This window comes from Hyalella azteca, unplaced genomic scaffold, assembly GCF_000764305.2.
Source record: "Hyalella azteca isolate HAZT.00-mixed unplaced genomic scaffold, Hazt_2.0.2 contig10111, whole genome shotgun sequence".
Taxonomy (NCBI): Eukaryota; Metazoa; Arthropoda; class Malacostraca; order Amphipoda; family Hyalellidae; genus Hyalella; species Hyalella azteca.
The window spans coordinates 40,519-53,741 of record NW_025940159.1 but is presented as its reverse complement, the minus strand read 5'-3'; the positions used below and the strand labels follow the sequence as shown (position 1 = coordinate 53,741).

Below are 13,223 nucleotides of genomic sequence, written 5' to 3'. Positions count from 1 at the left end.
TTTTTTCTTTTATTTTTTTCTTTTTCCGTGTGTGTGTTCTCTCTTTGTTTCAGGTTTTCACTTTCAGAGCTGTTAAAACAGTTAGGTACCAATTAAACCTAGTTTAGGCAAGGGGCTATATGGACTAGTTTCCAGTGCTCCTATAAGAATAAATAAGAAAGAAAGAAAGAAGATGGTGACAAGACGAGTGGACTGTGGAGACTGGACACTGGAGTGCGTGTGTGCACTCGCTGCACTGCCTTCGAAAGACAAAGTTCAACAAAGGAAAGTCAACTGACTTTTTTTCTACTCCAAGATCACTGCAAAATTGTAATTATTTCCCAAATTCCCAACATTATTCATATATATTAATTATACTATTTTTTTCTGTAATCCGTTGAAGGGCGGTTGCCTCGTGTCAGACTTGCAGTGCTGGTCCTGACTCCTGCTGGACACGGCAAAAACAAACACGCATTTTTCCGCGCATTTTCACTTTTTTAAGCTATTGCTGTGCACAGTTGGCGCAATGTAATGAAAATTGATTATCTTTGCGCACGTGTTCGCGCAATCCCGGCCATCAATTCTACGTTGCGCTGCCGCGCACGAGCAGTTTGTGGAAGAACAGACGTAATACTCACATTACTCAGTACAGTATGCCTTCAATTATCTTTCAATAATATATGATTTTTCTTGATACGGAAATTTGGTGAATGAGAAATCTAGAACTTTGTTTTAGAAGAAATTTTCTCCAAAGTCATATGGCAGCACTGAACACCGTCTGTTTACATTTCGTATGTAATATGTATAACAGCCGCAGTTTATGATTACCGTACGTTCCGTATCCGACAAGGCGGACAAGCGGAAGAGTCAGAAGTAACCCAGACATTCCAATCAGATTTCCAATTCTGGGTTATCAGGGAACCACTGGGAAACACTGCACAAGAGATCACTGATCCTCCAGCATCACACTCAAAGCAGTAGTGCACAAGACATCAATGTAGTTGGAAGAACAATTACCGTCAACCGGGGCAACTCGGGACTGGCGGGGCAACTCGGGACGCACCTCTGACACGTCGTAAAACAGTCATAGTAGCGAAACTAATTGGAATATTGCTAAACTAAATATAGTGGCCTAAACAACAACATTTTTCCTATCTATGTAGTATAAAGGAAGTCGAAAAATACGACATTTACTAGCTTTAAAAAATTCTTGAAAAAAATGGTGAAAAACGCTATTTTGAAAAGTTACTTCTGCTAAGGTCTGTAGCAAAAAAAATATTTGCCGTATTAAAAAATTTTACTTACATAAAAGTTGCACCCAGGTGTCGGCTTGAAAACGTAATTGACAGATTTTGCCTATCTCATTACAAAAAAAAAATGGCGGCCATTTCCGCACAGCGGGGCTACTCGGGACACCCCCTCGGGGCTATTCGGGACAGCCCGGAAAGCACATTTACAGTAGAACCTCAGTTAGCAAAGGCTCCAGTTAAGAAAAAAATTGATTAAAAACAAAGAATATTGATTACATTTACCTGGCTGAGCGAAAAAAAAGTTCACTTATCGTCTCACAAATTACAAGCCGTCCTGTAAGCTTACAGATACAGAAAAAATGCTATGATGCTGCTGATATGAAGCTTGCAGTAGACAAGGTTGTTGTAAATGCTCAATGGCATGTTCATGGATACCATAATATCCCATCAATAATACAGTAATATCCCATCAATAATATGGTACCGTTAACTGGGACTGGGTGATTCAGCTGTGTTCATAATGATGGCCAAAGTAGGGTAATAAATGGTCATAAACAGTGGCCAAAGTCACTTGGGCGTTTATGACCTGGTTTACAACCCTGGCGTTTATGACCCCGACGTTTATGACCCCGCGTTTACGACCCCAGCATGAATCAAAAACACAGCTGAAGTCACCCCAGTTGACGGTAATTAATGTTTATGGTAATATCATATCAATGAAGGAAAAACTAGTAAAAGTCACAGAAAATGTCATTTATTCTACCTCTACATTGTCTACAATGAAAGAGGAGGACTTCAGAGTAATGGATGAGTATGCTCTACATGCTTCAAATATTTTAAAATGAAGTTTTATTCCCAGTGTCCCGAGTAGCCCCGTTCGACGGGGCTACTCGGGACACTCTTTTTTTGCTTCTGGCACCTTACAAATAGCATATGGAATTTTTTTGAAGATGCCATTCGATAGCCCTCGCAGAGCTATAAAATGAGCCTAAACTTGTTTATGAAATGTTTCATCGTAAGAAGTTATTAACAAAATACGCTCAAAACCGTCCCGAGTAGCCCCGGTTGATGGTACTATTGCCAATTACTGCTCATTCGTGCACCTTTAGGCAACTGAGACCAACCAAACTGGTGATTCATAAAACATGCTGAAATCACATAACCATGCAACACTCTAGATTCTAGAAAACAATCTGTGCATTGGCTATTTATAGTAATTGATGATCTGAAATCAGAAGAGATACAAGGGGTTAGGGAGAAATGCATGGGAGAAGGAATGGCAACACAAAATACACAGAGCAAAAAGCCATTCCCTCACAACATAGATAGTAAAAATGTTGAACTTTACGCTACTATTTTTGCAATATTTTAATTAGTTTAGCTGCTACAAAGTTACCATAAAATGGGGTAACTTAGACCGGCGGGGTAACTTAGAGTCTTAGACCACTTTTTGTTTTTTTAACAAAAACCCCCAAAACTCAAAAACTATTTGACATAGACAAATTTTGTCAATGGGCATTAAAGGCCTAATATTGAGGCTACATAACACAATAGAAAGATTTTACCATATATAACATATTTTATGTTTGACAGCCTATTTATGTTTTTTCTTTATGTTTCAGACTCTGCAGAGTCTTATGTATGGTAATTTTTACTCAATTTTCAAGCCAGTCAATATTACCCCATCAGGGCTGCCATTAGGTACTAGTCACATTTCCCTCATTATGGGGTGGCACCCCCCATTTGCAAACTATGACACTTTCCTCAAGTTTGTCATTTGCATATGTAACTAGAAGAGTTCTACTACAATGCACCAAAACCTGGAGTTATTTTACCAAAAAATATAATTGATTTTACCACCCGGTCTAAGATACCCAAGAGCTGGGGTAACAAAGACCGTCACTTTTTTTAAAATTACATGAAGACTATGAGAGGCAGGAGCCAGCAATTTATGGTGAGTGAAGCTAGAGTATAGACCTGTATTTTGCATGTTTCAATTCAAGTTTCATTTGGCTAGTAAAAAAATGACATTTATAAAAAAAAAGTGGTCTAAGTTACCCCATCTTACGGTACTACAAAATGTGGAACAACTGTCCCAATTTACCCTGCCCGTCCCTTATTACCGCATTTGACAGTAGGTAGGAATGCAGGATTCCCTACATTTCCCTTCTCTGTCTCTCTTGTATGGGAGGCTGATATCCCATGCCAGCAACCTCTTTTTTTTGAGTATTTTAGTTTCTGTTGCTTTTCACTTGTCCCTCTCCCTGGACCCTCATGGCCTCATTGTCACATCGTCTCTTTGAGATGCTAACGCTGTTTCCTTTGAGACAGCTTCAGTGGGCTGAACAAATGAGAATCTTGTGGGTGATGAACAATTTTTGATTTGAGAAACTTTTGATAACTGAGACCTTCCATGAAGTTCCATCTCTTTGGTAATTCTCATCATGACTTTCAGTCCAAGATAGCTAATTAGCTGAAGTACGGTACTAGTAAACATGTCACTATAATAACTACAAAAAACTTGTTATTAATAGACTATTGCCCTGCTTGCAGAAGCACCTACCAAAAGTTCTACCTTTCCCAAATTTCACATCTTATCTAAATTCACTTTTCAAATTTGTAATACCCTGGAACCCTAAGAAATTGACTGGAGTTTTGTGGTGTTGCTTTGGATTTTGGAATAGCAGAATAATAATGGATATAAAATTAAACATTTCACCCATTCATTTCATTACTCTAGTCATGTATCTTTTGAATAAGAAAAGATTCACCCTACCTAGGTTATCTCCTGACCTTTGCAGGAACCAATGTTCTGATTTATTTACCTATATTTAATGAAACTAAGAACTTTGTTGGCTTGTGTGATACTGTATCTTTCAAGTCAGTATTTGTGGAGGAACTGATAAAGTACATGGTTTTTCCATGATATGGGCTTCAAACTGCCATTAATATTTAAATTTATAATTGGAAGAAATTTTTGTGCAAGTTTCCTAGTTCTCAGACTCATAATCTGATTACTGGTACTTGAAGGTTTTGATATTTCTTTGATTTCAGAATTTCTTTGGAATTGAAAGTTTCTAATTGCAGTTACCAATATTAGATGAAAATGTTGTCTAGATTTTGGTCATTTGTTCGTGGGCCTCAAGTCTACCGCATTTACTCCTCAGATGGAACGGTATGTAAAATTCCATTTCTTCACAACCTTATGCAAAACTAACTGAAATGATGATCATTTTAACATTATTATTTGAAGGATATAAATATAATCTGAATTGTATAATGTTTTGTATCTTTATTCACAACTGGAGGCAATTTCTTGAAGCATCATAGGTACTGATTCTGAGGTGCTAAGTGATCAAGATGTACCATGACAACCTATTAATTTTGTTACAATTGCCAGCAGGATTGCAACATAATTTTCTCCAAAATCTGTTGAATTTTTTCTAATTGTTTACTGATGAAGCACTTGTTATAAAACTTTGGTGATGTCGCCTGTTAAATAAATAACCTTCTTTTGCCTCCAATAATGTTGCTGGAATAATTTGGAAGAAGAATATTATTGTTACTATTATTATTATCAATAATTTTGTCATAAATTTTATTCATTCATCAACCTAACCTATAGTAATTTTCTAGATGGATATTTGCTAATTGATCATTTGCTCAGTTTTCATCATATCTTTTCTGTCCATTTCCATAACATTGGAGTCAAACAGGAATGATTTGCCACAAACTATTCCACATAGTTAGGGTCCATATTATAACAATATTTTAATATCATCTTCTTTCAAGTAAACTATTTTTGTTGCAGAACCAACCATATACTCCAAGTATACTGGAAAATGGCAGCCAGCAAATCATCAAAGGCATTTCCGTGCTGGTCAGCTTAAGTCAGTACATGTCTCCTCTCATCCTCATCTACCTCTATAAGAAGAACTACACAATTGAAACCTTGTGGATATCTGCAGTCAGGTTGACAGCTAGTGTCTCTCTTCTTGTGTGCATCTCTTTCCTTATTAGAGGCATTGGTCGGATTACAAACACAAGCTACGTTAACTTCATGGACCACCTAAAAAATGCTCAAGATAAGCATTCCAAGTCCCCATACAATTATGCTCTCATCTCACAGAAATATGACTGTGACATCTCAGCTCTACCACATGCGTATGTATCAAATGAAAGCCAGGCTTCAAACCAGACATCTTCTTTTCTCATGGAGTACTTCTCCATCAGTGGTATAGGTGCTCACTTGCTAGGCCGCCCTCTCATCTACCCCGGCAGTATTCAGGTCTTGCAGTACCTGCTTTCTATGCACCTGGAGGAGGGTCGTGCAAACTTGATTCTGAAAGAAAGTGGAAGACGAGCAGTTATCCAAACAGCTGATGGGAATTCTATTGACACAATATTTGTTGATCGCCAAAAAAGGTGAATGAAGCTGAAAAGTTCTTAAATGAAGCTGAAAGGTTGTTCTTATTGGAATATAAATATATTTGTATATATTTTTCAAGTAAATACATCTGCATTTTTTCCAAAATGTGCTTTTTATTTTGTTTTAGAACCAAAAGTTTTTTGTTAATTCATGCTGAAGTTTAAATGATATATAAATCTATTTCTAAAAGCAATTTATCCTCAATGGTCTTCTTCTTGCATCTATTCTAGAATATCCATATTCCTTTAAGAATTATTCTGTATATTTGAATGATTATATACCTATATCATGATATGTGAGCAGAGGAACCCCGCAGGGCAGCACTCTCGTCATCTGCTGTGAGGGCAATGCAGGCTTCTATGAGATCGGCATCATGTCAACGCCTGTGGCAGCTGGGTACAGTGTACTTGGCTGGAACACACCTGGATTTGCTGCCAGCACTGTTAGTCAACAACTTTAATTTTATCATCATAGAATATTTTTAAAAAATTATGTCTGTATATAAATAGTTTTTTAGCCATAGATGTTCAGTACCTAAAGAAAGAGCTGCTATGCTTGGCTTTCAGTGAAGAAGCCAAGCAATGGTCCTGTTTCATTGCACATAAAATTCAATCATTTGTTTTTATCCTTTCTTGAATGCCTTTTATGTATTACTGTTGTGCCTTTCACCTATCAAAAATCTCCTTAAAGCTTATGAAATTGTAGATTGTTCTGGAGCAATTTTCTTGTTTACCAAGTTAGGGTGTAAACTTTTTATCATTTGTTCGCCTGAGAATTGGATGCCTAACTGACATTCATACCTGACAATTTGCTTTCAATGTATCTTTGATGTAGGTAAACCGCTGTCTAAATTCTGTCCTGGCAAAAAATACCTGCATTGAAATCTTTGAAATAAAGTAGAATCCATGTTGAATAGTTTAGGTTAGGTTTTAATTTGTTTTAGGTCAACTTACGTGAGCCGTAGAGACAACATTAATTGGAATATCAAAGTTAAAACTGTGCATTGTGTGGTACTTAGCCAGCAGGTATTGACGTTATGAACTGCACACTCTATAGAATGGACTGTACACTAAGAATGGATTGTCTGTGAACTATTGCAGGGCCTGCCATTCCCCCAGCAAGTGCAGGCAGCGGCAGATGCAGTCATGCAGTTTGCCATCAACAAACTGGGCTTCGCCCCCGAGAACATCATCATCCACGGCTGGAGCATTGGTGGCTACCCTGCCTCTTGGCTAGCGGAGCACTACCCTGATGTTGGTTTCACATACTTGGGCCTTATATATTTAAACTAGATTCGTTTTGCTTGGCCCTACATCATAAAGTTAAATGCTTTCTTTGTTATTTTTATTTATGTTATATGTATCAGGGTAATATTTTGTTGTTTAGTACATTGATTATTCTTCGATCTGGCCTATAGTAAATTGCAATAGATATGAACCTAGATACTATTTGTGTGCTATTGATTTAATTTTAATTGAAGCAATACTAATAAAAATACTATTTTTTTCTCATTTCTTCATAAGGTTAAATGGGGTCTTTTTAGAGTGCTATACAAGACCATGGTTATTGAGGAGATCTCTGTCAATATTAATATTGATGTTTTATCCACTATATATAATTAAAATTTTGTTCATGACCAGATTCGGGGGCTGATTTTGGACGCTACATTTGATCACGTGCTGCCTCTGGCCATCCCCCACATGCCGGCCTTCATGTCTGGCTTGGTCAAGACCGTCATAGAGACTCGCTTCAACCTCTGCAATGGAGAGCAAGCATCTCGATACTTTGGCCCCATCACCCTCGTACGGCGCCGGAGCGACGAGATCATCAGCATAGTGTATGGTTATTGCTCAAATAGTCTCTCTGTTTGTCCATAAATGCTGAGACCATTTGCAAAGTGTATGATTATTGCACAAAGTTTCTCTTCATTTCTTACTAGGTATCATTCATGAGATATAAGCATTGTGTACAGTTGTTGCTTTAAGTGACTGCATTTGTCCATAGCATTTCCGAGATCATGTTAATGTTTCATGTAATGATGGCTGTGCATGTGTAAGAAGTGGCTACTTAGTTTAAGAGGGAGGGCCAACAAAACGGCAGGAGATACGAAAAAGTTGATGAATAACTTTAGTCAAATATGGGGAGGGTGAGAGTGTCCCACAAGGAGGATGCGCTGGGAGTCTCGGGAAAGAAAAGACGGGCGACAAGATGCTGAGTGGACTGCAGGGGGAGCTGCAAGTAGGAAGCATGCGGTTATTTGTGTATGCCTTGCCCTAAACCTGTGAGACGCTTGGGAGCTTAAGAGATCCACTGTAGCTGCACCAGAGCTTAGCTGTAGGGCCTTGGGAGGCGGGCTTCCTTGGAAGCAATGAGAGATAAAGAGGCAGCATGATTCAGTGGTTTTCGCCGGATTTTGTAGTGCGGTAGGCTGTTTCCCTGCGAGAGTTTTGATGTCAAAGACCTGATGCAATCAGCAGGAGGGAGCAACAAGGTTGCTGAAACAAGACGGTAGAGTGGCTTCCAGGGTCTTTCAGCATGGGTAGCGGAAATGCCTATGAATGGTTGAGAGTCCGGTTGTTAATGATCAGAATGGCGTTGGCGAGTCATCGCGGTCACGCTAGGTCCAGGTATATAGAAAGGGCAGGAGTGGTCTGAAAGGGTAAGTATCTTCAGAGGTGGTGTGAAGATACTATCCTGAGGCACATGGTGGCTGTTTGCCATTCCGAGCTTTGAATGGACTAAAAGGTTGTGGTGACAGTGTACCAGATGTGGGCTGATAAGCAAAGAATTGGACTCGTGATGGATCTGTGGGTGGATATATCTCGTTTGGACGAGTGCCAATGAGATTAGGTGTGGTACAAGAGGCGGCTGGTAATGGGGCTGTGGTCATGAGGGGCAGCAGACAACCCTTTTGCAGGAAGCAGCAGCAATCTTACATAGCAACGTGAAAGGGGTATTGCTTGACTGGTTGGGATGGTTTGTGTGCCTTTTTATTATGAATTTATGTACAAAAGTGTTAGTATTTCCCATGCAAGCTAGAATTTTCTAAGTTAATAAAATTTCTTGTTATTTTAGGCCTGGAGACGTGACTACCAACCGGGCGAACGAGCTGCTGGTGATGATCCTACAGTCCCGCTACCCTCAACTCTTCTGCACGCGCTCCCAGGCCGCCCTGCTGCGCTACATCAACGCCTCTACTGACGCTAGGAAGAGTTAGTTCTCTGCCTCCTGATGATGGTTGAGGCAGTTCTTACTAGTGACGAATGTGCTACTGCGGCAGTTCTTACTCCTGACGAATGTGTTGTTGCGGCAGTTCTTACTCCTGACGAATGTGTTGCTGAGGCAGTTCTTGCTCCTGACGAATGTGTTGCTGAGCAGTTCTAACTCCTGACGAATGTGCTGCTGTGCAGTTCTTACTTCTGACGATATGTTGCTGTGGCAGTTCTTACTCCTGACGAATGTGCTGCTGGGCAGTTCTTACTCCTGACGAATGTGCTGCTGGGCAGTTCTTACTCCTGACGAATGTGCTGCTGGGCAGTTCTTACTTTTGACGAATGTGCTGCTGGGCAGTTCTTACTTTTGACGAATGTGTTGCTGCGGCAGTTCTTACTCCTGACGAATGTGTTGCTGCGGCAGTTCTTACTCCTGACGAATGTGCTGCTGGGCAGTTCTTACTCCTGGCGAATGTGCTGCTGGGCAGTTCTTACTCCTGGCGAATGTGCTGCTGGGCAGTTCTTACTCCTGGCGAATGTGCTGCTGGGCAGTTCTTACTTTTGACGAATGTGTTGCTACAAACAGCTGGCTGTGTCTACTGCTCTACTATAAGATCTCTTTGTTATCAATAATTACGCCTCGTGCCAAATGTGCTGCTGCTAGCGCATGTGAAGTGATAAGAAAAGAATTGACGCGACCGTTGATGACAGCTCCATCTGAATTGATTTTTTGTAAAATTTTCGATCTCAGTGAAGTGGCATTATGGCTAACTTACCGATTACATAAATATTAAAATAGGTATGTTTGTTAAGAGATAATTGTTCCTATTCTGATTAGAATAATTCTTATAGCTTATTTATTGACAAATATATTAGACATAAATTATTGTTGTGGTTGAAATGTTAGAAGTGAGTAAATATTATTGCATATCTATTGACACATTTACTGTTGATATTTTGGTTCCCATTGTAGCTTTCATTGCTGAAATGTTAATTAAGAGTAAGATTATCGCTGTCAATACCGCCTGCTTAAGATGGTTCTCATTGTGACGACGTTTACAGAGGAGGTGCTGGCAGCCAACGACGTGAACAGTGACGAGGCGCTGGCGCTGCTCAGGAGCTTCTTCGCCGAGGACGTGCCTAGCTTCCCGTCAGAGCTTGGAGCCACCAACTCGGACGAGGAGAAGACCAAGCTGCTGCTCTTCCTGGTGAGTGCGGCCACATAGTGGATTATTTCCTAGTGGATTTTTTATCTAGATGATCTTCATTTTTTTGCACTATGTGATCTTTATCTAGACCACATAGAGGATCATTTCCTAGTGGATCTTTTACCGTCTAGATGATCTTTATCTTTTTTCCACTCTGTGATCGTTATCTAGACCACATAGTGGATCATTTCCTAGTGGATCTTTTACCGTCTAGATGATCTTCATCTTTTTTCCACTATGTGATCTTCATCTAGACCACATAATGGATCTTTTCTTCTCACCGTTTAAATCAAAATACGGGAAGCTGCATGAACTTGCATCAGCATAGGTTTGGAGTAATGTTGGTAGAATAAATTATTTGAAGGTTCCTATGATCGATCATAAGGTGAGCTAACTATACTATTATCGGGATGATAGTCTGTTTTTTGATTTAGTTTAGTACAAACTATACTTTGTTGTACATTTATCGGTGTTTACTTATCGAATTACAAGGATTGATGCGAGACACAATACTGCTAGTTTCTGATTGGTTATACAAACCTTAGCATGTTTATGAAACTGGCTATTGGTGGGCCATAATACTGTGAGTGGTCGGCTATAATACTGTTGAGTGGTGGGCCATAATACTGTGAGTGGTCGGCTATAATAATGGTGAGTGGTGGGCCATAATACTGTGAGTGTTGGGTCATAATACTGTGAGTGGTGGGCCATAATACTGTGAGTGGTGGGCCATAATACTGTGAGTGGTGGGCCATAATACTGTGAGTGATGGCCATAATACTGGTGAGTGGTGGGTCATAATACTGGTGAGTGGTGGGCCATAATACTGGTGAGTGGTGGGCCAGAATACTGCGAATGGTGGGCCATAATACTGTGAGTGGTGGGTCATAATACTTTTGAGTGGTGGGCCATAATACTGGTGAGTGGTGGGCCATAATGCTGAGTGGTGGGCCATAATACTGCGAGTGGTGGCCATAATACTGGTGATTGGTGGGCCATAATACTGGTGAGTGGTAGGCCATAATAGTGGTGAGTGGTGGGCCATAATACTGGTGAGTGGTGGGCCATAATACTGCGAGTGGTGGGCCATAATATTGCGAGTGTTGGGCCATAATACTGTGAGTGTTGGAACATAATACTGTGAGTGGTGGGCCATAATACTGTGAGTGGTGGGCCATAATACTGCGAGTGGTGGGCCATAATACTGTGAGTGTTGGTGGGCCATAAGGCCATAATACTGATGAGTGGTGGTCCATAATACTGGTGAGTGGTTGGTCATAATATTATGAGTGGTGGGCCATAAGGCCATAATACTGATGAGTGGTGGTCCATAATACTGGTGAGTGGTTGGTCATAATACTGCGAGTGGTGGGCATAATACTGCGAGTGGTAGCGTAGCGCTAGCACCATCCATCACTCATAACATCCGTCCCTGCGCAGGCCACCAAGATGCTGGTGGACGTGGACGGCGGCCACGCTAACCCCCTCGAGGCGCGGGTGTTCAGGCAGCCCTGGAGCGTCGTCGACGACACCTCCTACGAGCAGGTCGAGTAGCGGCCACCTCCTCCCTCCTGCCATGGGCAACCGTTGCTAGTTCCTCCTTCTTTCTTACTCTTCTTCCTCTTCTTCTTTTTTCCTCTTTCTATCTATTCTTCCTTCTCCTTTCTTCCTCTTCTTCCTTGTCCTAACTTCTTCTTCTTCCTTCCACGTTTAATATTTCTCTCCTATTTTTTTCTCGTACCCCTTGCTCTTCTCATTGTTCAAAGTCAACGTCAGCCACTGATTTTCTACCTTACTCTCCATTTTCTCATAACCTCTCCACTTATCCATCTTGCTCATTCTACACCTCGTCTTCGCTCTTTTTCAAAATTTGGGTGTACTTATTCACGTCTTCCAACTGCTTCTTCCGCCTTCTACTTCCTTTCTCCCTCCTTCCCCTTCGTTTCTTACACTTAATCCGTTCTCTCGTATTTTTCTTCCTCCTGCAACTGCTCTTCTATCTCATTCCTCCTTGTATCCTACTTCCTACTTCCCATCCACTCCTCCCAAGAGCTGCTGCGCGCGTCCGTCGCCAAGGCTCCTTTTCTTCGGGGACTAGAATATTTTTAAGTTTTACTTAAATTTATATTGTGTAAAATAGTTGAAAAATAAAATTCTCGACTGACACGACACGAGTCCTCTCTCTTTACCATCTTTTGTGTAGCTCTTGTCCATCTCTTTTGACATCGTAGTGAGAGTTAGAACAAGAATTTCGTTAAAGAACCACATTGTAATTAGTCTAATAATACGTATTCCTTATACGTGCTTGTTTGTTGTGTTCTGTAGAAGCTGTTCAAGAACGATTTATTTCCACTTGGCGTTTCTTCATGCTAGCTGTGATGAAGCTGTCAAATAGTTATCTGGCACTGTACACTTCATGCCATTGTTTTTAGCTAAGTCTCCTGATAAAGTAAGTCACATTACCGTTGTTAAGATTATTCTCTTCTTAAGTCAACATTTTATGTTAATTTTACCCTTATAGATGTACTTTATGTGTATGATTTTTGGAAGAATCCACATCATTGGCGGCAATTAAACTGTATTTCAATTGCGGAACCAATTACCGTATGTTAAGGTGACATGGAACTTATATACGTATATTGTCCACTGGTAAACAGGATGTTTCGTATTACTGGAACTTTTATTTCGTACAAAATATATATGGGTCCTTGTACTGCAAAAGTTGTTTGCATGAAATAGCGCTGACATCGATCTAAACTAAAGCTTCTCCAATCATGAATGATTAAAGAATGTATGAATTATTCAGAGCTTTTCGTATTGCGTGATTTGTTATCGAGTTTTTCTTATACCAGCGATGATTATCTGTGTTTCTGTTAACGATACGTGTATGTTTCATATGGATGATAGAGAATGTTTTCATTATCTTGTCAGAGTTTTAAGTAATCGCACTTACTATTTGAACTGAAATAAGTGTTGACAGTCATTAGAGCTTGTAGCCACCAAATCGTCACTTGTCAGAGGGTTCATTAGTTTTTGTTGTTAAACCTAACTTAAGATTATTTAATTGGATGAAAGTAAAGATTGAACTCTTCTTGGATGCCGCGGCTTCCTGTTTGTTGTTTTGCCCTGTAAATATGTATTGATT

At 40.1% G+C, this 13,223-nt stretch overlaps 1 protein-coding gene across 1 annotated transcript; it reads left to right on the top strand.

Moving 5' to 3' along the window:
• The first annotated feature begins 4,242 nt into the window (after positions 1 to 4,242).
• LOC108670300 (phosphatidylserine lipase ABHD16A) lies at positions 4,243 to 11,706 on the top strand. Its single transcript, XM_018157761.2, has 8 exons — positions 4,243 to 4,404; positions 5,041 to 5,654; positions 5,962 to 6,100; positions 6,759 to 6,911; positions 7,299 to 7,495; positions 8,734 to 8,870; positions 9,933 to 10,078; positions 11,519 to 11,706. The coding sequence occupies exons 1-8, from the start codon at positions 4,330 to 4,332 to the stop codon at positions 11,630 to 11,632; spliced, it is 1,575 nt and encodes a 524-aa protein (XP_018013250.1). The 5' UTR covers positions 4,243 to 4,329; the 3' UTR covers positions 11,633 to 11,706.
• The last annotated feature ends 1,517 nt before the right edge of the window (positions 11,707 to 13,223 follow it).